The 25,485-nt window shown below is 47.5% G+C and overlaps 1 protein-coding gene across 1 annotated transcript in view; it reads left to right on the forward strand.

Annotated features, from left to right (window-relative positions):
- The window catches only part of CABLES1 (Cdk5 and Abl enzyme substrate 1), a gene marked incomplete at its 5' end in the record, with an annotated part of 143,569 nt that continues 118,084 nt past the window's right edge, over positions 1-25,485 (forward strand). Inside the window, one exon of the mRNA XM_004387934.1 lies at positions 1-644. Within this exon, the coding sequence (XP_004387991.1) occupies positions 1-644 (644 nt within the window). The remainder of the gene's footprint in view (positions 645-25,485) is intronic.

Here is a 25,485-nt window from a genome sequence, read left to right on the forward strand (position 1 = left end):
CCGCCGCCACCGGAGCCCCCCAGGAAGCCGCGCGTGGACCCGCGGCGGCGCCAGGCTGCCCTCTCCTTCCTCACCAACATCTCGCTGGACGGACGGCCGCCGCTGCAGAACGAGGAGTGGGGCGGCGGCGAGGAGAGCGGCGCGGTCAAGGCGGGCGGCGGCAGCGTCTGCGGCGCGAGGACCCGCCTCAGCCTGCTCGCCGCCGCCGAACGCGGCGGCTGCACCACGCTCGCGGCGGCGACGTTTGCGGGTGGACCCGGCCCCTGCGTCTCGCAGCCTTTGCTGCTGCCGCCCCTGTCCCCGGGCGTCTATGCGACTGTGTCTGGCCCGGCGGCGGCCCGGGGGTTCGCCAGCCTCCTCGGCGCGGGCCGGGCGTCAGGCGAGCAGCCGCAGCTGCCCGACGAGCCCGGGGGCACCGATCAGGAGGAGGACGATGCCTTTACGAGCGTGCAGGTGCCGGCGGCCGCCTTCTTGGGCTCCGGGACCCCCGGGACTGGGAGCGGCAGTCGGGGCCGCCTCAACTCGTTTACTCAGGGAATTCTGCCCATCGCCTTCTCCAGGCCCACCTCGCAGAACTACTGCGCCCTGGAGCAGCCGGGTCAGGGGGGCAGCACCAGCGCCTTCGAGCAGCTGCAGAGGTCCCGGTGAGTATCCAGGATGGGACGCGCGCCCAGCCTCCCGCCGGCTCCTTTTGCTGCGGGACATAGGTCGCTCCCGATTTCCCGCGCCCTGCCAGATGCCTGGGCTTCTGGCTGGGATTCCAAACCACGAGGGCACGCGAAAGAGGGGGAGTACACAGGGAATGGGTGATCACGCGTGTGTGTAGACCCCGCACAAGTAGGGAGCACGAGCCCGGCGTTCGCACAACAGGAGCGCCACGCTCCTGCAGTGGGGGTCAGGACCTGGAAATGTGGGAGCCCACGAAAAAGCGGCCCCCAGACCTCCCATTGCCAGGAGGAGATCACGAACTTCTAGAACCCCGGGCAGACCCAGAGACACGCTGTCCCCACGGTGTGCGACACTTGGCAGGCTCAAGTGCGGGTACAGTTGGCTTGCGGAGCCTCCGCCTCGGGTCTGGCCTGCAGCTGTGCGCGCGCGTGAGAGCCTAAACTTGTAGCAGTGCGCAGCGAATCTCTCCTGAGAAGTTCTTGCCTGCGCTCAAAGCATTCCTGGGGCCCGGGACCAGTTGGCGTTTTCCTTTTGCTTTCCTAAGAAGTGGCCCCTTTTACATTCCCATGAACCAGGCCCTGGGGGTGGGGGACAAGGAGGAAATAGGGCATGAGGATTCTTTTCTTCACTGTAAGATGAATCTTGTAGAGTTAGTTAAAAAGCTTGTACTTGCTAGTTTGTGTTTCCTGCAGGTATTAGGATTTTATCAAAATCATGAAATGTTGGACATTTGCTTTTTGTTGGGGAAGTAGCTAGAGGTTGTCACCATATGTTCAAGGCTCTCAGGGTTAGGTCTGTGTAGGGCATTGGGACTGGAGATGGGGTAGACCCTAGTGGGGAGGAGGAGCAGGCAGGCCTTTTACCTGGGAGTTCCTTCCCTTGTTGATAAGGCCTTCTAGAAGTTAGAGAATAGATTCCACCCTGGCTCAATTATTTTAACCGCTTGAGCCTCAGCTTTCCTTTCTGGGATGGGACCTTGCCAAAATTTTGCAGGCTTCAGATGAGAGGGAACAACATCTTCTGTTACAGCCTCTCTGAGCTCAGGCTTACTCTGGCCTAAGTGAGAAAGTGGCCTATGGGAAAATGTAACTTCCTCCCCCGAGGTATAAATGGGGAACAAGCCACGCTGGTCCAGAAGTTTGCTCTTGGTCTAATTTCTTCCCAAATGGATGAAATCATGGTTTGTAGCATTGCAGCCTGAGTGCACGTGGGCCACAGGCCGGTGTGGAGCCAGGGAGGCAGCCTGCAACTACATGGTGAATTTTCCATGCTGGGCACAGGTGACAGTCGGCTCTGGCGTTTCTTGACAAAGCACATATCTTCGCATTAGTCTCCCTGTTAGCGGGCGTGTGGACAGGAGGGGAATCCCTTCCTTTCTGGGCAGGTGGCGCAAACTCAGCAGTTTCTGGGCAGCCCGATGTTATACTCAACATCACAGTCTGACTGATAATGACTCTAGTTTGAGCCTAAGCCCAGTTAGTCAAGAGGGTCATGACAGGAATTGTAATAAACATACATGTTGTTCTAAGCCAGTGTGGAAGGCTCGCCTGTGTCTGGTGATGGACAGATGTGCTCACCCTGCTAAAGGCAGCTGGAGATCAGATTACCTCACATTGCTCCAAGAAACTCAGATCAGGGGCTAGTGGGGATTTTGTGTGTTAGTATTTCTTATCCAAACAATATCCAGAATGTAATCTCTAGTCCTATAAACGTGAATCTCTTAGATTTTTATTGATCTTCCCCCCTCCACGCACACACATTGTTTCAGTTAGTCAATACAAGATGTTTCCTTACCTGACAGTCACATTAATCTCGCTACTTCAGAATAATCTGTATGTGGCAAATTGATAGGTTTTATTATTATTATTGTTGTAGCTGTCAACAGAAACAACATCAAATTTAATGTAGATAGAGGGGGTAAAACGGATTTAAGAAAGGCTTGAAGAGTGGACTTGGCTGTGAGAGAGGCTGCCTTCAGATTTGTGGAGGCAATGAACTTGAAATATCCTAGGATGCTTTGTTTCCTATGCTGTGCTGCTTCCAAGAGGTTTGTCAGAAGTGTGCTACTTTTCTGATTACTAAAGAGCACCCTTAACCTTCCTAGATCAAGTGTGATTTGGAGTGCAAACTCGTGTGAACTAGCCCCAGGCCAGTTTAAAGAGTGCGATTAGCCTTCTTGGTGTGCCTCCGTTCAAGAAAGCCTGGTAGCCTTGTGTAGCTCTGTAGGCTCCTTGATGGATGGGCTCCTGGGAAGTTGTTTTTAAATCAAAATATACTTCCCTGGGATTAAAGCAAAAAAACAAACCTGATGCCGTCGAGTCGAGTCGATTGGGACTTATAGTGACCCTATAGGACAGAGTGGAACTGCCCCATAGGGCTTCCAAGGCGGTAATCTTTACAGGAGCAGACTGCCACATCTTTCTCTTGCTGGAGCTGGTGGGTTCGACCCCCAACCTGCAGCTGAGAGCTTAACCACTGTGCCACCAGGGCTCCTTTTCCTGGGATTAGCTTTTTTTTTTTTTTCTTTTTTTTTTTTTTTGCTATTTAAGGAACTGACAGAACCTTGCTACTCAAAAGTGTGGTCTCTGGACCATCAGCTTCACCACCAGCTCCTTAGAAATGCAGAATCTTGGGCATACCCACCCTAGACAACTTCAGTCCCAGTCTGCAGTTAACAAGAACTGCCCCGCCCTGTGATTTGTATACAAATGAAAGTTTGAGAATCATGGCTTCAGTGAACCTGAATCTACCTTTTCAATGCACTTACGATCTCATTTTAGGTTTGTTGTGGGTGTGAGGGGTCCCTAGGTGCTTGACAACTAACCAAAAGTTTGGTGGTTCGCACCCACCCAGAGACACCTCAGAAGAAAAGTCTGGTGATCTGCCTCCATGAAGATTACAGCCAAGAACACTTTATGGAGCAGTTCTACTCTGTAACACACGGGGTCACTATGAGGTGGAGCCGACTCTACAGCAATAGGTTGGGTTTGGTTTTATGGGTATGTAGAGATCACAATTTCCAGGTCTGCACTCTTGAAGCCCTTTCTTTTCTGTTGCTCTCATCTGGGCACTCGTAAAACCAGCCGTAATTATTGCTTGGACTTTAGACTTTGAAATACCACAGGGAGGAACATTTCTGCACCCAGGCTTTGGCACAGGGTAGAATGATTAGTCGACTGAATGATTTTACACCATGTCTGTGCACATGTCTGAGTAGAGCTGTACTCAATGGAGTTTTTAATGGTTGGTTTTTTGGAAATAGGTCTCCAGGCCTTTTTTCCCTGAGGTGCCTCTGGGTGGCCCAAACCACCTACCTTTTGGTTAGCGGCCAAGTGTGTTAACTGTTTGCACCAACCAGGGACTCCTGCTGTTTACCAGTCTCATTCTTTTGGAACATTTGAGGAACCCAGGACTGTGGACCTGGTGGTCCTCCCAGCCTCATGGACGTCCCCGTCACTGAGTAGTGAACTCACTGGGGTCTGATCCTAGACCGAGGTGAGGTGTTGAGGTGGGAAGCCAAAAAGATGCCTTCTACCTTGATGCCCTGCCCTGATTCTCTGCGTGGGCCGCAAGCCTGCTTCACAGAGGTGCTAATAGGTGAAGGGGGTTGTAAATTTACAAGATGTGTTTTAAGGCTTCCTTTTGCTTTAATTCCATCTCTGGCAGCCGCTGGCAGCAGCCCCAGGTAACTCCACTTCCTAGAGCTGGTGAGTGGTAGACAGCCACCAAGAAGTCGGCGGTCGGCCCAGTTGCAGGCCCAGGTGAAAGAAAAGATGTGTGTTCTCAGGCCTGACAGGAGGGGTCACGGGGAAGGGGCTGGTGTGCTTGCAGCCCCCAGGTATTATTTTAAAATAGAATGGTTGTTTTGCCTCTTAGAGCACCTGACTTAGTGTGGCGTCTCTAGTAGTCAGGCCTTAAAAGGAAGGAAGCGAGTGGTGCAGAATCCTGAATTGTGGCGCAGAATCCTGAACCAGGAGTCCAGAGTCTTGGGTTCAAATCCTGGTCCCACCGCAACAGCTGTATGCGCCTGGGCAAGGACTCAAGGTTTTTGGGTCTGTGTCCTCCGAGAGCCTTGGCCTGTGGCTTGGGCCCTTTCAGATGCTAGTGTGGCTGTGATGTGAGTTCTAATAACAGCAACAACTGCATTTACATATCCCGAGGGCTGACTATGTGCTGGGCAGGTGATAAATGCTTTATATCAGGACTTCTCAAATTTAAATGTGCTTGGAATCACTTGGGATCTTGTTAAAAGGAAGATTCATATTTAGTAGGTCTGGGGGATGTGAGTCTACATTTCTCACAAGTTCCCACGGAGGCAAATAGACCACACTTTGGCTAGCGAGGCTTTATGGGGTACTGTTATTGTTCCTATTTTAAGGTTGAGGAAGGTAGCGTTCAATGTTAAGTAAGCTGCTCAAGGTCACTTGGCCAGTAAGCCATGTAAGTGGCAGAGCTCAAACACCCTACCCTCTGCATTGCCTGCTGGGTAAAAACTGGCTTGTGCCATGACTGCCGTATCATTCTTTCCTAAAAAGAAAGACATGAGTGGACCAGGAGGTGGACAGCCATAGTAGGGGAGGGGGATTGGAGTTCTTTCCTAACTTTGTCTCCGCCTTGCTGTGTGACATCAGTCAGCTCACCACCCTCTTGTGCTCAGGCTGTAACCTCCTGACCCTTCCGGATTTGAGAAGTCCTGAAGGACTTCCATCTTCTCGGTAGTAAGCAAATACAAGTTATTATGGAGCGTTTTAACAGTAACATGAATTGTAGAAGCCAAAGCTGAAGCCCCAGGCCATCACAGGCCCTGGTAAGGCCTAGGCCCTGTCTCTCCCAGGGGTGGAGGCCAGTGGCCCATGCCCAAGGTTCTCCCACCGCCCTCCTCGAAGTCACAAAGCCTGACATGTTGGGAGCCAGCTCAGAAGGGGAAATAAGTCAGAAGTCTGCTCACTGCTGGCAAATGCCCAGCGGGGGCAGCCAGTTCAAGTGTGACCTTTTGCTCTCCAGGAAGGATGGGGAAGCCAGCACATGGCTCTGCACTGTGTCCCCAGCAGCTGTCAGAGGGAGCTGCGTGTGCTGGATCTTTTCCCTCGTCAGAAGGAGAGTTACCAGATGGGGAGGGGGCCACGGGCAGGAGGTCTTTGGAGCAGAATGGGAAGGATTGGTAGGGGGGCCCAGGTGATGGGACGTGATGTGGGGTAGGGAATGCCCACCTCGTACTTGGGAATCTCAGCTTCCACCCTTACCCCTGCCATGGCGTGTAGCCTAGATGGGTCTCTTCACCCCCCGGGCCTCATCCTTATGGAATTGAAGGGTTGGGACAGGTGAGTGCTGCTGCCTCTTCCAGGTGTAGCATTCTAGTGTCTTCTGAGGAGGCCTGGGGCACGTTTAGGTGGGGAAGTTGGATAGTCTCACCCTTCAGAGGTAGACGTGGAAGCAGGTTAAGCTTGTTCTTGTGTCTCCATCTGGCAGAACGTGGACGAAGGAATGAAGGATTCCCTTGGTGTAAGGGAGAACTTGAAAATGACCTCAGCAGTCCTCTTTCTGGCAGCTAAGGTGTCACAACTGCTGAAAGTGTCACAACCGACGGCTCTAGGGGGTCACCACCACTGCCATTGCAGGCATGACCTGCAGTAACCTGTTTCTAAAGGACCTTGGAGTTGACAAAGCACTTGTGATTTCAGCCCCCTACCAACACAGGTCAGCAGTTCAAACCTGCCAGCCGCTACGTGGGAGAAAGATGTAACAGTCTGCTTCCGTAAAGATTTACAGCCTTGGAGACCCTATGGGGCAGTTCTACTCTGTCCTGGAGGGTTGCTGTGAGTCGAAATTCGAGTGGATTGTAGTGGGTTTGGTTTTTGGTTTTTGAAACAACACAGAGGGGCAGGAATTCCTGTCACAGAGCTGGCATGGAGTGACCTTAGGTGCTTTGTTATTTGTCAGGTATGTAGTAGAGGAAATTCTAGTATTGGGACTTAATGCCTCATATCATTTATTCGTTCTATAAACGTTGAACATAATTAATATCAATTCCGAGGCACTGCTGCGCAGGGCACAGGAGATACAGACATAAAGCGTGGTCCTTGTCTGTGTTGGGAGATGTAAATAATAGGCAACGAATTACAGCATGGTGAGGGCTGTGTTGGAGGTGAACGCATTTTCTGAGCCCTCACCAGGGCAGGGACACTTCATACCACCCCTCACGGCGCCTGGCATACTACCATGGACATAGTAGTTTTTATTTAACAAGCACTTATGCCCACTATGTGCCAGGCATTATTCTAAGCACTTTATGGCCTTGAATGAGTTTGTATTTATAATAATCCTGAGACAAGTATGAGACATTCCTGGTTCAGTAGTAGAATTCTCACCCTCCACGTGCAAGACCCAGTTTGATTCCCGGCCAGTGCACCTCATGCACAGCTACCACCTATCTATCAGCGGAGGCTTATGTGCTGCTATGATGCTGAACTGGTTTCAGTGGAGCCTCTGGACTAAAACAGACTAGGAAGAAAGGCCTGGTGATCTGCTTCTGAAAATGAACCAACGAAAACCCTGTGGCTCACAGCCGTCTGATCCGCTGTCGATCATGGGTATGAGGACCAGGCAGTATTTCATTCTTTTGTGTGTGGGATTGCCATGAGTCAGGGGCTGAACCGATGGCAGCTGACAATGACAACGTGAGACAGGTACTGCTACCATCATCCCCAAAGGGTTAAGTAACTACCCAGAGTACTTGGCTGGGAAGTGGGAGCTGAGTTTGAACCCTGGCAGTCTGGCCCTTACATACCTCTCCTTGCTGTGCTTGTTAAATTGGCTTCAGCAGAATGGGCAGAAGTTGGTCTAAATGACCTCTAAGGCCACTGCTAACTGTGATTTTCCTTATTTTGGTTTCCGCCCTTCTGTTCCCCAGGGAGGACCTGTGTGCATGAGGAACCTGAGCACAGTCCAGGTCATCAGGGATTCTTATGGCTGTGCAATTAAGTCCTGCCAGTGCCTGCCTGTGCTTCTCTCTTCTCGTCCACCTCTAAATTCCTGTAAGCTCAGTTGCCTCTCTTACTCATCTGGTACTTTCTGTACCTGGTGATGTTTAGAACACAATGGAATAGGAGCATGAGCCTGGCATCCCAAAGTACTGGGTTTGTAGCCCTGGTTCTGCCACTTGCTCTGTAACTAGGTTCTCATCCATGAGATGGGAATAATAATGATACCTGCTTCCTGGGCGTGCTTCCTTTGTAGACAGGGCCCCAGGACCATCTGTGTAAGTTCTCAGCATCACCCTTTCCCCCAGCCCAGAGGTCAGCAAACGATGGCCTGTGGGCCAAATCTGGCCCACTGGCTGTTTTTATAAATAAAACTTTATTGGAACACAGCCACTCCCACTCATTTATGTGTTTATTGTTGGCTGTGTTCTGGCAGAGTTAAGTCATTGCAGCAGAGACCACACGGCCTGCAAAGCCTAAATGATTTACTGTGTGGATCTTTACAGAGAAAGTGTGCCGACCCCTGCTGTAGCCCAGTGCTCTGTACCCAGGAGGTGTGCACGAGTCTCCTTGGTCCCTTCCTGCCAGTCCTCATTGTTCATGCCTTGGTCCCTGCCCTGGATGATGCAGTGGTCTTCTGAAAGGCTCCAAGCTTCTGTTTGGTCTGCTAACCCTTTCCCCCCAGAGGGACCTTTGAGAACCCCACATCTGACCCTGTCAGTCGTAAATTCCTTGTATTTCATGCCAGGCAGCCCTTGGCCTGGTGCCTAGCCATCACTGCAACCTTACTTCTGTTCCCCTTCTTCACCACCTCCTTTCTCACTGTCATCACCATCGCAACCAGACAACCTTGGACTTGAATATTTATGTCCCTGTCGTGGGTAAAGTGAGGCAGGTTGTGTAGGCACACCCCTCACCACACCCCATCCATGCCTGCTTCTCCCAGGCAGGGGAGGTGACGTGTTTAGAGTTCTAAGTACCTGGACTTTATGAGTATTACTTTGTTTAATTTGACCAGCAGTCCTGTGAAATGGGGATTATATTCGTTTTAGAGCTTAGGAGACTGAGGCTGGGAGAGGTTAAGAAACTTGCTTAAGGCCATGTTGCTGGGAGCAAGAGGTAAAAGTGGGACCTTGGCTTCCCTGTGTTCTGAGCTGGGCTTGTGCTAGACCCAGTGGTGTGCTGTCACCAGCTCCTGTGGGCTTAAACAGTCAGGCATCTGTGAGCTGCTTGGTTACCTGAAGTGGCAGTGGTGGTCATGTTTACACCAGGGAAATCAGCCAAAGCTACAAGTCAGGGCCTTTTCTTTCTTACCTTTTTCCAGAGAGCTGGTTTATGAGCACATGCTGTCTATAGCACACATCTTTCTGTTCCATTTTCCCCTCGAGGGCTGTGCAAAAAGTCCTGTCAGAAGGAGAGTTTTATAAACCAGAAGTTTTTATAAGAATCTGTTGCTTAGCATAATGATGTGAATTTCCCTGAAGGTCACCACCACCTATTTTCCACCTCAAAAAATATCTGACCCCCTCAAGCTTCAGCCTTTGTGCAGTTTAAAAACCAGACTTTTCACAGACTCTGTGGGGGCTCCAACAGACCATTTAGCTTCATGTGCAGGAATCATAAAACCATTAGCTAGTACTCTTTTTTTACAAGCTGTGTAAGATTGTATTTTTATTTTTGTTTGGTTTTTAAAAGCCTCCAAGAACATATAATCAATCAGGGTTTCCTGGTTTTTTTCCTCTTCATTGTTTGTGTTAGCAGTTTAGATAATTGCACACCAGTTTATATTTAACAAGGTTATCATTAATGTGGTTTGGGGTTTATTGCTGCACTTTTAGTCACAAAGACAAAAGCTTACCAAGCAGAACATGCAAATGCTAGCAGTTTAGGGCTTGGAATATTGTAATGATGTATGCATAAAATGGCTCTGATTTAAAGGCCAGAGTATACTTAAACCTAAATTAAATTTCACGATAAATAGATGACAAACTATTTAACAAGACACCAATAAGGTATTCGAGAATGCCAAAGACGTCTTCACGCCTGGAACGTTGATTTTTATTTTAAAGCACTTTACTCACTGATCCAGTTATTTATAAAGTGAAATGCCTCCTTTGACGGTTTTAGGAGAAGGAGAGAAAGAATACAAGGGAGTAGAGGACAGTGTCTATGAAGTTTTTTGCTTAAGAACAAAAATTGGCATGTTAGGGGACAAATGGTTGATTTGATGTTGATAGATGGTTCTTGATGAATTGTTATGCTTTACTGCGTTGAATAAATTTTGCTTTTGGGGGTTGTAAAAACAGCATGGGGACGGTGTCTGACCTCCTCCAACTCCACAAGGGGGAAGAAGAACCAAGATCAACAGCACAAGGCTGACTCCCATGAGGTGGAGGCCAGACAAGCCTCCTCTCTCCGCCATCTTTACTAATTCTGACACTAACTGTCCCTCCAGCACTCTCTACCTTTCTGCCAGGTTCAGTAATTCACTGCAGTGGCTACACAGAACTCACAGACCATACTTAGGATTATGGGGTTTATTAGGGAAGTAACAGGTTACAGTTCAGGTTCAGGAACACTCAAGGATACAGTTCTTCCATCAGAATAGCCACTTCCCAGCTGTGCTCAAAGGCACGCCTCTCCCTGGCCCTCAGTCTCTGCCCAAAGGCACTCAGCTCTCTCGCTCTGTGGGCCGGGAAACCCACTGTGCCATCTCCTGCTGAGTCTTTCCTGCCAGATCTCTCCTGCCACCACTTCTCACCATCTTCAGGGTTATCTCTCTCTCTCTCTCTCTCTGTCTCCTGCTTCCAGGAGCTTCTCAGTGCAGGCATCCCAGGTCCAAAGGATGTGCTGGCTCCTGGCTGTTCTTCCTTGGTGGTGGTGGGGTCTTCTGTCTCCTGCCTCTGGGGTGGCTCATTTCAAACCCAATGGGATGGTAAAACTGATCAGTCCCTTTGGTGGGCCACAATTACCCTATCACGTAGTCCCGCCCGATCACTTCTGTGGGAGTTATAAGACCATTGGTAGAAAGGCCATATTAAGTAATTCGTTACACCGCAGCGGGGAATAGTGAAGAAGGAAGATAAGATTACAAATGGTTAAGGTAATTATGTGAGTAGTTGGGAGATTCAATTTATCTATCACAAAACTAACATGTGATAATAGTATATCAGTTGCTGTTGTAGCTACGTCAACTCATGGTGACCCCAGGTGTGTCAGGGTAGAACCGTTCTCTGTAAGGTTTTCAATGGCTGAATTTTCAGAAGTAGATTGCCAGGCCTTTATTCCGAGGCACCTCTGGGTGAACATGAACCTCCAACCTTTCATTTAGCAGCTAAGGGTGTAAACTGTTTGCACCACCCAGGGACTCCAATAATATTATAGGTTCTACCTATTTGCTTAGTGCTTTACAGTTTACAAAATGGTTTCATATAATTTTATCAAGGCATTTCTAAAAGGTGGTGTGGTGGTTCTTTTATAGATCACAAAGTCTAGACCATGAAGTGACTCATCCAAAGTCATGTACTATGTACGTGGCAGAGCTGGAATTTTGAAACCTACATTTCCTAATTCTACATGGAATGTTTTAAAACAAACCAACACACACAAATTCTACCGTATCATTCAAGAAAAACAAAGAGCTCTATTCTGCTGATAAAAACACTTGAACATTTTTTTTCTCTGAGGTTAAAAGGTGCTCTGAAAAGCGCTGCAAACTTTTATTCTCCTTCCCACCCCAATCTTCCACTTGGTGTATTTGGAACCTCAAAAGAACAAAAATGCTCGGGCCTTGTCCATTTCAGACCTATGGGCTGGAGTCAATCGAGGTCAGTATTTTAAAGTACAGAGAAAGATTGTGCTATAGTTTTGGCCAGCCAAGGACTTCTCATCCAGTGGGGATGCTGATTTTCACATGATAACCTCTGGTGCAGGCCAACAGAGCCCTGGTTTGGGGCCCTAGTCATGGAAAATTTTCTCAGTAACGATGACTTTCTCTAAATAATAGTTTGGTGTCAGTGCTTGCCACACGAACTGGGCCCTCCCACCTTTCCCGCACTCCAGGTTCAAGAGTGGAAAGACTGGCTTTGAGTCAGACTGCTCTGCCACTTGGTGTCACCTTTTGGGAAACTTGTTTAACCCCTCTGAGTCTCAGTTTCCTCAGCTGTAAAATGGGGATACAAGTCCCCATTCTACCTTTTGGGGGTGTTACAAAGCAAGAATGTAGCATTAAGCACCTAGCAGATTGTTGGGCCCTGTCTTAGTTATCAAGGGCTACTATAACAGAAATACCACAAGTGGATGGCTTTAACGAAGAGAAGTGTGTTCTCTTACAGTCTAGGAGGCTAGAAGTCCAAATTCAGGGCATCAGCTCCAGGGGAATGCTTTCTGTCTCTGCTGGCTCTGAGGGAAGGTCCTTGTTATCAATCTTCCCCTGGTCAAGGAGCTTCTCAGCACAGGGATCTCAGGTCCAAAGGACACACTCTTCTCCTGGCTCTTGTTTCTTGGTGGTATGAGGTCCCCATCTTTCTCTGTGTGCTTCTCTCTTTTATATCTAAAAAGAGATTGGCTTACTACACAACCTAATCTTACAGATTGAGCCCGCCTCATTAACATAACTGTCTCCAGTCCCGCCTCATGAACATCATAGAGTTCGGATTTACAACACATAGGAAAATCACATCAGATCACAAAATGGTGGACAATCACACAATACTGGGAATCATGGCCTAGCCAAATTGGTACACATATTTTTGGGGAATGCAGTTCAATCTGTGACAGACCCTTAGGGGTGCATTTCTCTCTACATTGCTCTGCACCCTGTGTTGTCCTGTCAGGAAGCAGTTAAGAAGCTTGACAAGGTCTGCTGAAGTCATCAGGGAGCAGGGCTGTTTGCCTGGTGGAGCTAATGCTCTGTTACACTGGACAGATAATGTACTGCACTGTTTTAATTTCACAGTAATGAAGGAGAATAGTACTCCGTTAGGTATTGCGTTTCACCCCAATACAGACTGGAGTCTTGACTGTTTCCACTGCCAAAATAAAGGGCTGGGGAGACGGAAGCAAGGAGGGGTGGATGCACGTGCTCATCACTGTACCTTTAGAGCAGCAACGCCCTGAGGTTAAGAGTGAGTGCAGTCTTGCCCACACACAAGCACATGGAAGACCATGCCTACCTGGAGGAGCTCTGCAGCCCCCATCAGGGCGTACGTCTGAATACAATTCTGGAAGGCATGCCTTGGCTTGCTCACTTTGCGGAAGCCATGGCCCTCATTCTGTGGTCTGTGCGCTGCAGGCTAGGCATCCATTTCTGAGCAGGAAGCCCTCTCCCTGAGCGTGAGGGCCCCTCAGGGGACCTGCGGGGCCAATGGGCCACTGACATGTGAAGTCCTGTGCTACTCAAGTGACTTGGCCTCACCTTTCACCCACTGTGCACCTCCCTATTCCCAGGCTCCTCTGCATGTGGCCCCCACCTCCTTTCTGGACCCCTGGTTACACAAAGCTGGGGCTTTATCAGGGTCTTTCAGGTATAGCCTGTTTGGTATTGAGCTAGCAGCGACTTCTCCATCAATTCTTCATGTGCTTCTGGGTGCCAGGGAGGGTGGCTGGGTTGTTTGCAGGTGAGTGGGGGCCAGCACTGCCCTCCAGAGAGAAGGAGAATTATAGCCTGAGACAGGTGGGCTCCAGGGTAGCAGGAGAGCCCTGGAGCCACCGTTCCTGCTGGGAGTGGGAGCAGGCAGGCTTTGCTGGAGATGGCATTTGAGCTGGGCCTGCAGTCGGCTGTGACTTCACAGGCTGCAGGGGAGTGAGGGAGGCTTCACACAGGCCGCCATGGTGGGCGCATGATGGCGAACCATGTGGGTTGCTCAGTCAAGGAGGTGAGCTTAGTTTCAGAGGAAGGAGGGAAGCTTTTGAGCAGGGACAGGTATGAACAGAGCTGGAAGTTAGGAAGCTGGAGGCAGGTTGGATTGGAGGAAGGAGCCCAGAGCAGTGTTTTGTTTGCTTTTGAACCCTTTCAGCACCCTAGATGTCTCTTCAGGAAAACAACTTGTGCACATCCAAAATTTTAATACAGTTTTATGGGGCTCGTGTGCTTTTACACATGCAGAATTATAAAAGTTTCAGGGGTGTGAAAATGGCATGGCGGCGGCATTGGACTCCTCATCTAACTTCACAGCCCAAGGCTGACTCCCATGAGGGTGGAGGTCAGACATACCTCCTCTCTCCAACCTTTTTACCAGTCCTGACACTAGCCTTCCCTCCCACGGCACTCTCTACTTTTCTGCTGGGTCTGATAATTCATGGCAGTGGCCACGTAGAACTCAAACCATACTTACAGTTACGGGGTTTATTAGGGAAGTAACAGGTGTCTCAGGCTGGGTTCTCTAGAGAAGCAAAACCAGTGAAGTGTATATGTATATATGTATGCAACATACGTATACATACATAGAGAGATTGATTTATCTCAAGGAAATGGCTCTTGGGGTTGTAGAGACTGGCAAGTCCCAAGTCCATGTGTCAGGTGTTAGTCTGGTGGCTTCTCCTGACTCACGTAGGTGCAGGGGCTGACAAATCCGAGATTGACAGGTCAGATGGCAGGCCACTGGCTTATAGGCTGCAGAGGCTGATGAATCCAAGATTAGCAGGTAAGACGGCAGGCTGCTGGCTCACAGACTGTGGAGGCCAACGAATCCCAAGAACCTGAGGTGACATGATGATGAGCTGGGTGCAGGATCCAGAGGAAGCAAGCAAGCTTTGTCAGAACATCCGTATATATATTGGATGCATGCCACACCCCTGAAGAAGCTCCCCTTACAGCTGATTGGCTGATCACATCAAATCACATCATGGAGGATGACTACATCATTACATAACTGCCAAATTACATCATTACATAACTGCCGAATTATATCATTACATATAACTGCCTAACCACTGAGAATCATGGTCCAGCCAAGTTGACACACAACCTTAACTATCACAACAGGTTACATACAGTTCAGGATCAGGAATGACTCAGGATACAGTTCTTCGTTCAGGACAGTTTCTTGGCAATGCTCGCAGGCAGGCCCCTCTCTCAGCCCCTTGGCCCTCGCTCTCACCTCTGCTCTGCTTGGGCAGGTGTTACAAAGCTCTTTAGTTCTGCCAGTAAGTGGCCGTAGGCACCCCGCTCTGCCAGTAAGCTTCGGCCTGAAGGAGCTCAGCTGTCTTGCTCTGTGGGTTAGCAAACCTAGCTCCGCCAAGTGCCTGGAGGCACCCCATTCCAATAGCAAGCCTCCTGCCTGAAGGCCTTGCTCTCTGTGCTGGGAAGCCCACCATGCTGTCTCATGCCAATCTCCTGGTTCTGCGGCCACCATTTCTCTGCCACTATTTCTCGTCATCTCTGGTGTTATAGCTCTCTCTGTCTCTTGAGTCTAGGAGGTTCTCAGCTTAGGGATCCCAGCTCCAAAGGACGTGCTTGGTTCCTGTCTCTTGGTGGCAGTGAGGCCTCCCTTTTTGCCTCTGGGATGCTCATTTTAAGCCTAGTGGGATGGCAAAACTAAGCAATCCCATCATTAAGGTTCCATATACCTTAATTGCATGGTCCCACCCACACAAGGGTTCCATGCACCTTATTTGCATTATTAGCAGGCTGTCCAATCCCCCTTGATGGGCCACAAGCACTTTATTTGCATAGTCCCATCCAGTCATTTTATAGGAATCACAAGACCATGAATGGCTAGAAGGGCCATATTAAGAAATTCACCGCACCACAAGGGGGTTCATGGGCCCCTGAAAATTTCTTCCTAAGGGAGGGATATTAGTGAGGAAGCTGGTGGAAGAGTCCCGGGGAAAGTTGAGGGCTGAACACCGGCGCCTAAGACTATTACTAGCCTGTGACGCATTACCTTTTCACTCAAAGTGGGAGCTCAGCAACCTTATGCAAACAGGACACACTCCTCTGCAGCATCACTGCCTGTAGTCCCTCGGGTCCTTTGGGTCACGACCTCCACAGCTCTTTGCTTTTGTTCTTGGGGTGATGGCTCAAGAGTTACAGCTGGGATCCAGTTCTCTACCCAGATGTACCCAGCCTTCCTCTCCCTGGCCAGTGGGAATAGACAGAAACCCAGTGCAGAATCTAAACAGGGATAGGGAGGAGTGGTATGTAGGTGGCTGTGGCACCATGGAATTTTGGGGGAAAAAAATCTAAATTTTGTATTCAGTAATTCTGTTTTTGTTGAGTTCACCTGGCAACTTGTTAGCAGTACAAATTCTCAGGACTCATCCCAGACCTACTAAGTCAGAAACCCTGGAGGTGGGGCCCAGCCCTGCAGGTAGTCGGATGCAGGCGCATATTCAGGAACAAGCTAAGCAGACAGAGCCTCCTGTGTCTTGAGCTTTATTGTATCTTCTGAAAGCTGTAAACAGTGGCTAGTGTTCAAGGAAATATTTATATTTTGCTTCCAAACATTTATTCTAGCACAGATCAATGGATGCTGTCTCTTGACTCTGCCAAGAGCCCAGGTAATTCAGGTTTGAGGCACCATACATAACCATTTTTGGTTTGAATTAACTAGCTTCACTCGTCTCCTGCCCCACATGGCCACACTGACTACATGGTGAACTTGTTCTGGAGTCACTGGGTGGTGCAAACGGTTAACATGCGCGGCTATTAACCAAAAGGTTGGCAGTTTGAGCTGACTCAGATGCCTCGGAAGAAAGGCCTGGCCATCTACTTCTGAAAAATCAGCCACTGATAATCCTGTGGAGCACAGTTCTACTCTGACACGCGTGGGGTATAGCCATGAGTCGGAATCAACTCCACAGCAAACGCAAGTCTCCTTGTTCTGAACTCAGCTTAGACGAGCTCCTTTCACACAGCTTTCCTTGATTCCTGCCTCCTCTGTTGGGCGTATCTGTTCCCTCATCTGTGCCCAAAACACTGTACATCTCCTCCTGTTTGAAAGTCTCAGCACATTGTAGTGCAACCTTTTCAAGTCTTCACACTGACTTGTTAAAAGCCTTCTGCTTGTGCCAGCTCTGCAGGTATGGGAGGAAACCGAGATGAGATCCCTGCCCGCTGTAGACCGGAGTATCAAGTGCGGGAGACAGGCGAGATGACAACAACAAAGACAACCTACAAATAAAATAAATCCTGAAATGGACTCTTGGCGGGAATCATTGGGGTCTGTGAATGTCTGTTAAGGTGGTCGGGCAGGGCCTTTCTGAGGAAGAGGAGGAAAGAAACACCTAATGGTGGGACATGTGATTCAGGCATTGGAAACTGGGTGTTCGAGGGCCCTGAGATGGGAAAGAGCTTGCTGTTTATGGAAGGAGAAGATGGCCATGGTAGCTGGTGCCTAGGGATATGGGGACAGGAGGGGACCAAAGCTGGAGAGCTGGCAGGGGCCATGTAGTGCAAGGAGCCCTGGTGGCACAGGGTTAAGAGCTTGGCTGCTAACCAAAAGGTCGGCCCTTCGAATCCACCAGCTGCTCCTTGGACACCCTATCGGGCAGTTCTACTCTTCTGTAGGGTTGCTATGAGTCGGAATCGACTCGACGGCAACAGGTTTGTTTTTTTTTTTAGGGGGGGATTATGTAATGCAAAGCCTTGTGGAACCCGTTGACAAGCTCATGCCTTGTTATAACTGCAGCTGGAAGCCACTGAAGAGTGTTAAGCTGGGGAGCAGTGTGCTTTGACTGCTGCGTGGTGAGTGGATCGAAGGAGGACGGGTGGGTGTGGGGATGTTTGGGAGGCTGCTGCCGCCACTCGAGAGTGCTCTGGACTTAGGGTAGAGATGGAGAGGTGTTGACATACTGAAGCTGCATCTTGGAAATAGAATTTATAGAACTTGTAGGTGACTTGGGTGGTCCTACCATCATGGAGCTTATGTCTAATTGGAGGGACACTCGACAAAGGGAAGACTCGGCCTATGAGTGTTACAAAGGGGAGGGCTGCACTCCTGTGAGAAGGAGCTGTGAGAAGGGCTGTGATGGATTTGACCGGTATGGTTGGGATGGTGGATAGAGAAGGCTTCATCCTGGAGTAACTACTGAACTAAGTCCTTAAGGACCAATAGGCATTGAGTGATTAAAGAGGGCTGGGAAGACTGTTGCAGGCAGGAGGAACAGCATGTGCAAAGTCCCTCTAGTAAGAAGGACCATGGGACCCTGGAGGAGGCAGAAGCAGGCCAGCGTGGCCAGCACAGAGAACAAGGAGGAGAGCCAGCTGCAGTAAGGGCCACGTAGATCTTGGAGGGGTTTTCATCTGGGTGGAATCGTCGTGAGACTTGTGTTTGGAAGTGATTCCTTTGGCTGCATTGTGCAAGACGGATGAGACCAGGGGAAGCAGCAGGGGTGAGGAGGCCAGAGAGAGTACTGCAGTGGTCCAGGCACAAGATGGTAGCATCTAGGACTAGAGTGGAGCCCTGGTGGCGCAGTGGTTAAGAGCTCGGCTGCTCACTGAAAGGTTGGCAATTCGAACTCACGAGGACTAGAGTGCTAGTGTGGGGAGAAGTGGGCGGATGTGAGCAAGATTTAGGAGCCATGAAATGGATTTGGGATGGATTGAATCTGGGGGTTGGGGGCCTCAAGGGAGACCCCCGGGTTTCTGGTATATGGGTTGATTGCAGTAATGTGTTGCCATCTAGTTGATTACAACTCATGGTGACCCTGTGTGTGTCAGAGTAGAACTGTGCTCCATAGGGTTTTCAATGGCTCATTTTTCGGAAGTAGATTTTCAGGTCTTTTTTCCAAGGCACTGCTGAGTGGACTTGAACCTCCAACCTTTTGGTCAGCAGCTCAGTGTGTTAACTATTTGTACTACCCAGGTTCCTGATTAAATGGTAGTGCCTGTTGAAAAAATCCTACCTAGAAGAAAAAATGAAGATCTAATGTTGATCCTATTTCTTTTCCTTGTCTTTTTTTTTTTTTTTTTAGTCTTGTGCCTTTACTCCAGGTGGCTCAAGGTGATATGTCAATAGGGTAATAAATAACTTTTTGATTGAACATGTGCATATGAACATTTTTCTTTTTCTCCCAAAGTGGCGACTGATGTTTATCCTTAAAGATCATCCTAAGTTTTATGTTCATGTCTAACTTATTTGGCCTAAAAACTCTAATATTTCCTTTTAAGGTAAATGCTGAACACATTAATTTCAAAAAATTTCAAATCAGATTTCATTTATTTATTTTTTACTTAAAGGGACAATTTCTTTTTTAAAATTGTATTATTGTAGGATATATATATAACAAAGTTTGCCATTTTAACCATTTTTAAGTGTACCATACAATATCTTTTTATTAATGAATAAAAGTCTTTGAATTAGATTATTAGGTTTTTCAAACAATACCTAATTCATTTTGCACATGTTTGCGAACTTACGACCAGGCGCTGAAGTCTGAGTTGTCCCCAATTTGGAGAAGAAAGATATGTTCTTCAAGAGAAACACAGATGCCTTAGGGAAATGGCTTAATTGTTTGCTGTACTAACTAAACGCCAAGTACCGTGTCCGAGTTATTTTGTACTTGCTTTGTGATTCAAAGAAAAGCTGGGGTGCAGTCTCAGTATTCCAGCAGCAACTGCATCTCTCGTTTCATTGGTGGTTTTTAGTGATAATGACTATCACTTATTGAACACTAGCTTTACGTGGAGGCTAAGAGTATGAGCGATGGAGCCATATGGAAATTGGCTTGCATCCAAATCTGCCGTTCACTGTGTGTGCCCTTGGGCAACTTCCTTGATCTCCTGGAGTCTTTGTGATCATCTGTAAAGAGGGAGAAATAATATTTAATAGATACCATGGGGTGGCTGTGAGGACTAAATATGATGCTTTCTGTAAAGTACTTAGCACAATGCCTGGCACATAGTAAGTTCTCATTAAATATCTGATATTATATTTCAGATACTGTGCTGGAGCTTTACGTATGTCATAGGGGCTAGTATTACCATCCACCACCTGTATCTCGGTTTGTCATACCGTGGTGGCTTGCATGTTGCTATGATGCTGGAAACTATTCCACCAGTATTTCAGATACCAGCAGGGTCCCCTGCGGTGGACAGGTTTCAGCAGAACTTCCAGACTAAGACAGGCTAGGAAGAAAGGCCTGGAAATCTATTTCATAAAATTAGTCAGTGACAGGGAATACAACAGAGAGTCCCTGATATAGCAGGGCAAGGGTGGGGTGCAGAACTCAAATTCTAGTAAAAAGACCAGACTTAATGGTCTGACTGAGACTGGAGGAACCCCAGAAAGCATAGCCCCTAGACTGTCTGTCACCCCAGAACTAAAACAATTCCTGAGGCCAGCTCTTCAGACAAAGATTAGACTGGACTATTGGACATAAAATGATACTCGTGAAGAGTGTGCTTCTTATTCTTAGCTCAAGTAAATACATGAGACTAAGTGGGCAGTTCCTGTCCAGAGGTGAGATGAGAAGGCAGAGAGGGTCAGGAGCTGGTTGAATGGACACGGGAAATCAGGGGTGGAAAGCAGGAGTGTGCTGTCACAGTATGGGGAGAGCAATTAGGGTCACATGACAATGTATGTATAAATTTTTGTATGAGGGACTAACTTGAACTGTAAACTTTCACTTAAAGCACAACAATAAAAATAAAATAAAATTAGTCAATGAAAACCCTATGGGTCACAACAGAATATTGTCCAGTATAGTGCTGGAAGATGAGCCCCCTAGGTTGGAAGGCACTCAAAATACACAGTGGCTGCAACAGTGGACTCAAGCATACTAACAATCGTGAAGATGGCACGTGACTGGGCAGCATTTTGTTCTGTTGTACATGGGGGTCTCCGTGAGTCAGAGCCGACTTGAAGGCAACTAACGACAATGTAAATGAGGACCTTGAACTTCAGGGAGTTTAATTTTCTTGCCAAGTCACATAAAGCCTGTGGGAACTGGGATCCTGTCTAACTCTGAAGATCTCGTTCTTGCCATTTGCTTTATTGCCTTTTGCCATGTGTAACGTTTTATCTAAACAAGTTTGTGACCCCTCTGAGCAAAATGGGTTCTTTTCATTAGGCTCCAGTGGCATTTCTTGACATCTTCCCTGTCCCATTGTGTTCATGGCACTTACCTATCCTGTTTGACGATGGGTGTGTCAGTGAGAGACTGCTGTGTGTATACAGTGACTAAGCCAGATTTTTTTATTTGACTCTGTTTGCTGTAAATGCTAGGCAGAATGGAACAAATGTGAACATTATATTTCATTCCAGTCATCCAATCTAGATACACCCTCCCTGCAAGCTGGAAAGGATTTCGACTCCTGGGCTTATTAAGAAAGAGGTACAGTATTTCTTATGTGTGACTTTAGTTCTTTTGGAGCCAGAAAATAAAGTTGAGACCGAAATATAAGGAAATGAATAAGATACGTGCAGGCTGCTGAAATCTGGAATAAAAAAAAAATATTTACATGGGAGTTCAGCTTTGATTTTATATTGTCACAAATTGATACCAGATGCCAGTATTTCAGACAGATACCCAAGCTGATCAGAGAGTGTGAGTTGGAAAACAAACTGCTTTGCCATTTGGAAGGCTGATTGATATTTTAGAAGTTCCCTTTTGTTTTCAAAGGGAAAATAATGTCTCTTACAGACCTAGAAAACAGAACTTTTCTAAGTAGTAATTAACAGAAGATGCCCAAGGGAGGAAGTCTCCAGTTTCTTTTTATAACCCTGGCAGAAGTAGTGGAGGTGACATTTTATTAGCATTGGCATCTCCCACTTTCTCTGGGAGTTCAGCTTTGTGGATCCGTGTCAAGAGCTGGTGGCTTCATTTCCATTTTCCATCAACCTCCAGTCAGAGGAGAAATACCAGAGACATCTGTGTGGCAGCTGTGCTTCATGTGGTCTCCAGGGGATAGGGTCCCAGAGTCTCGGGTCTGCTGTATACAGTCCCCCCTATGGTTTTTTCCTTTTTTTAAGTTTTGAGTCTTCAGTTTGCTCTCTACAGTGTTTCCTGGGCCATTTTCTTGCTGGTGTTTGAATGAAGCATTGCGTGAGTTTTGAATGGGCTGGCACCTCTGGCATTCCTTGAAGGCTGTCTAAAAGGTGCTGCTGTGTGAGAATATATGCTGATTTTGCAGAGTCGCCTGGGTGACCAAGAGAGCTGAGCCTGGGTGAAAGAGCAGACTTGGGTGAGAATCGCTGAGGCTCAGATGGTAGAAGAGGAGCATCAGTATGGACATGCACCAGCCACATGGCTGGAGGATCCAGTGAGTATTGTGTGGTGAAGATGCCCAGAACAGAGGAGGGGCACTGTGGAGGGCCACCAACCCCCTACACTAGCCTTGTATCTCCTACAGGGTCTCAGAGGAGAAAGAACCCCGAAGAGGTCCCAAGAGGTGAGGCGGCCGTGCATTCCGAGCTTAGTGTACGTTGGAACGAATGTGTGGGTGCTCTCCACTGCACTCTGGGGTTCATACTGGCCAAAGGCTTTTTGGCTGTGAACAGGAGAACCAGACAGCCAGAGGGCACCAGGACTGTGTTCCAAGTACAGTTGATCCTCATCCGTTGATCCCGTATTTGCAAATGTAGCCACTCACTGGAATTTATTTGTAACCTCAAAATCAGTACTCATGGCACTTACACATCATTCATGGACATGGTGTAAGAGCGCCCCCAAACTTTGAGCTCTTCGACACTCACGTTCTCTCTTAGGTTCTGACGTCGAACAAGGCCGCACTCTGCTTTCTTGCCTTGGCTGTCATGCTTTAGACAAGTGTCCTTTCTGTGGTCTATTTAGTGCCACGTTTTCTGCATTTTGTGCGTTTTGTTGGTGACTTCGCAGTTTGAAATGGCCTCCGTAGTGCTGAAGTGCTAAGCACAAGTTCTAAGCACAAGAAAGCTGTGGTGTGCCTTGTGGAGAAAGTAAGTGTGTTGGATAAGCTTCCTTCAGGTATTCGTTATAGCACTGCTGGCTGTGAGTTCAGTGTTAATAAATCAACAATACATATTAAATCAGGTACCTTTAAACAGAAACATATTGACTGTTGACAAAAACACGTCCAGAGGCTGTCAGGAACCTAACCCTGTATTTTCCCTCAAGCATGGGTCAGTATTTGCTATTCTGTGTTTGCAGTGACTTTATAGAACGTAACAACTTCAGATAATGAGAATTGATGTTATACAATTTCTCTTTAGAGACAGGACTCTTTTTTTAAATTCACTTTATTTTTCTTGTATGAAATCTATTCTGTGGTGGTCACAGCTGGAGCCTGGGTCCTCTGCATGGAGATGCTTATGTCGGTCTTTAGGAGGTGGTCAGTGATGTCCCGGTAGGGAGACTTGGTGAACACAGCCTGTTTCCAGAGGTTGGGGATGAGATCGCTGTAGGTCTTGGAGATGGCATCAAAGGTGGCTTTGGTGAAGTTACCTGGGTGGCAGTGCAGCCCCTGGCCAAGGTATAGCAGTTGTCAGTGCCAGCCATCAGCAGCAGATTCATGGGCACAGGGCCCGAGATGATTCCAGTGCCTCTGGGGGCAGGGATGAGGCATACCAGCACAGAGCAGGGACTCTCGATGCCCAGGGTCTGAGCTTTTTCCTTCTATGCTAGCTGTCTTTACTCTAAGGCAGTGAATTTCTATTATAAAATTTTTAGCTAATATTTAAGTATTAAGTGCTTACTGTGTGCCTGGGAAGGAGGCCTGGCGGCACAGTGGTTAAGTGCTTGGCTGCTAACCAAAAGGTTGGCTGTTCGAACCCACCAGCCGCTCCGCGGGAGTTAAGTTGATGGCAACAGGTTTGTTTGTTTTTGTGTGTGTGCTTGGGTGGTGTCTCTAGATTGGGGTGTCATGGAAAGTTCCCTTCTCTCTGTTACAAAGATCTGCCTCATCTGTTCCCATATTGACTCCTCAAAACACCCCTGAGGTGGGACGGGCTGATTTTGTCTTCAGTTAATTGATGAGGAGAGCGAGAATCAGAGATTCGACATGATGCACAGTCATAGTAGAAACAAATCTGACACTTAATCCCATTTCCTTGTTCTTCACTATGCAGGACAGGCAGAGATACAGTATAGGATGGTTGCCATTTAAAAAGTTACCTGCTTTCTAATAATTTCTATATGATTTAATTAGATGAAAGCCAGAACAGCCCTGTGGTTAAGAGTGTACCTTCTAGAGTCAGACTTCTAGGTTTGAATCCTGCCTTTGCTACTCTCTCCTGTGTGACTTTGGGTAATTTATAAATAAGGTAAAACCTTTCTGATCCTTGCTTTCCTCATCTGTAAAATACAGATAGTAATAACACTTAGCATGGGGTCAATGTGAGGATTAAATGAACCAGCATACAGCACTTACATCCGTGCCTGGCACGTAGTAGGTGCTCTGTGCCTGTGAGCTATGATTATCACTTAGCATGGTAGGTACTCAGGAAAGTCATGTTGAGTCAACCAGCAGTGACTCTAGAAATTAGGGAAATGGTAAAGTGTAGTTGTAATTGCCTGATCCAAAGCTAAGAGGATATTTTGCAATTTTCCAGCCATTTTGATCCACTTGGGTTCCATAGTTCATACCTAGAGAATCTGCTTCAGAGCTTTATTTATCCAGTTTGACTGTTACGAGTCACCAGATGAACAGATCCTTGTCAAGTCTGTGTCATTTTTGATGAGTGGGCAGCTAGTCAGATGAGCAGATATTAGTGGCACTGCTGGGTCCCAGGCAGACTGCTGGGTTTAATGGTCCTTGCCTGGAAGGTGTGAAAATTTAAGTAATAGAACATGAGATGTCACAAGGCAGGGCATAGTCAGTCATGTAAATATTAAATTTCCATACCACCCCCAAAACCCATCTTTACAGTTACTAAAATGTATTTTAGCTGTTTTCCTTTCCCTCCTTCTGCTACCCAGCATCTGGCAGAAAGCACTGCCCCATAGGGATGGGGGAGGATGTGGGTGGTCTCCAAACTGAAGCCATCCGCAGACCCATCGAACATTATCTTTCTAAACAGACCTCAGGCAACCTGCCCATCTACCAGCAGAAGATAATTATAAAGGAAGTAGAGTTATTTTTCACAACTGTTTAAGTATATGATAGTAATTTGGGAAATTGATTTTGCTTCCTTCTCCCTGGGAGCCTTACTCCTGGGCAGTGGAGTTACTTTCTTCATTTCTCTCTGCCTCTGTAGACCCTAGTCCCACAACTGAGTGGCACAAAATTAAATTAGTCTCTATTTTTTTGGAGGAGGGGATGTTTCAGCTAGGAACAAGCAAACAGGGCAGTAGACTATGAGAAGAACCTAGAAAACTTTTTTGCTTTTGTAGAGACAGAGTCTTTCCTGCTTGCAAAAAAAAAGCAGACTCTGAGCTCATATTTGCCCAGTTATCTAATATTAAACTATTGCTTAATCTGCTTGTGTGTTAATAATGTAAGCCCACTAAAGTTCCGTTGTTAGAAAACTCGTATTTCCTTAAGAGAAAAGGGCGCCTTCCCTATCAGCGAGTATTTTGTGACACGTTTTAAATAGGCCTTTTACCCTAGGTAGTTTTTCATACAGTATAAACCTTTTATCAGCGAACAAGTGATTCTATCTTCTGTGTCTGCGTTTATTCCGCTTGAGGTGATGGTGCGAGATGCACTACTAACTAGATTCGTCAGATGATCTAGATTGTGTGATCTTACAGAAGACATCTGTTTAAGTTTAAAAGTAAGTAATTAAGGCACACATACACAGACAAAAGATTGTTGCTCCTAGAGAGAGAAAATTAGTCTGCTCTGCCGTTACAAAGGCTCTTTATACTTTTCTCAGAAATTTTTGTTTTTTCATTTACTCTGAAGATAAAAATCTAGGTAGAGAAAAATGGTAACTGTTTTTTTCTCTTTTTAAAACTTATTGGTAAGTTACAC

This window comes from Trichechus manatus, unplaced genomic scaffold, assembly GCF_000243295.1.
Source record: "Trichechus manatus latirostris isolate Lorelei unplaced genomic scaffold, TriManLat1.0 scaffold00199, whole genome shotgun sequence".
Lineage (NCBI taxonomy): Eukaryota > Metazoa > Chordata > Mammalia > Sirenia > Trichechidae > Trichechus > Trichechus manatus.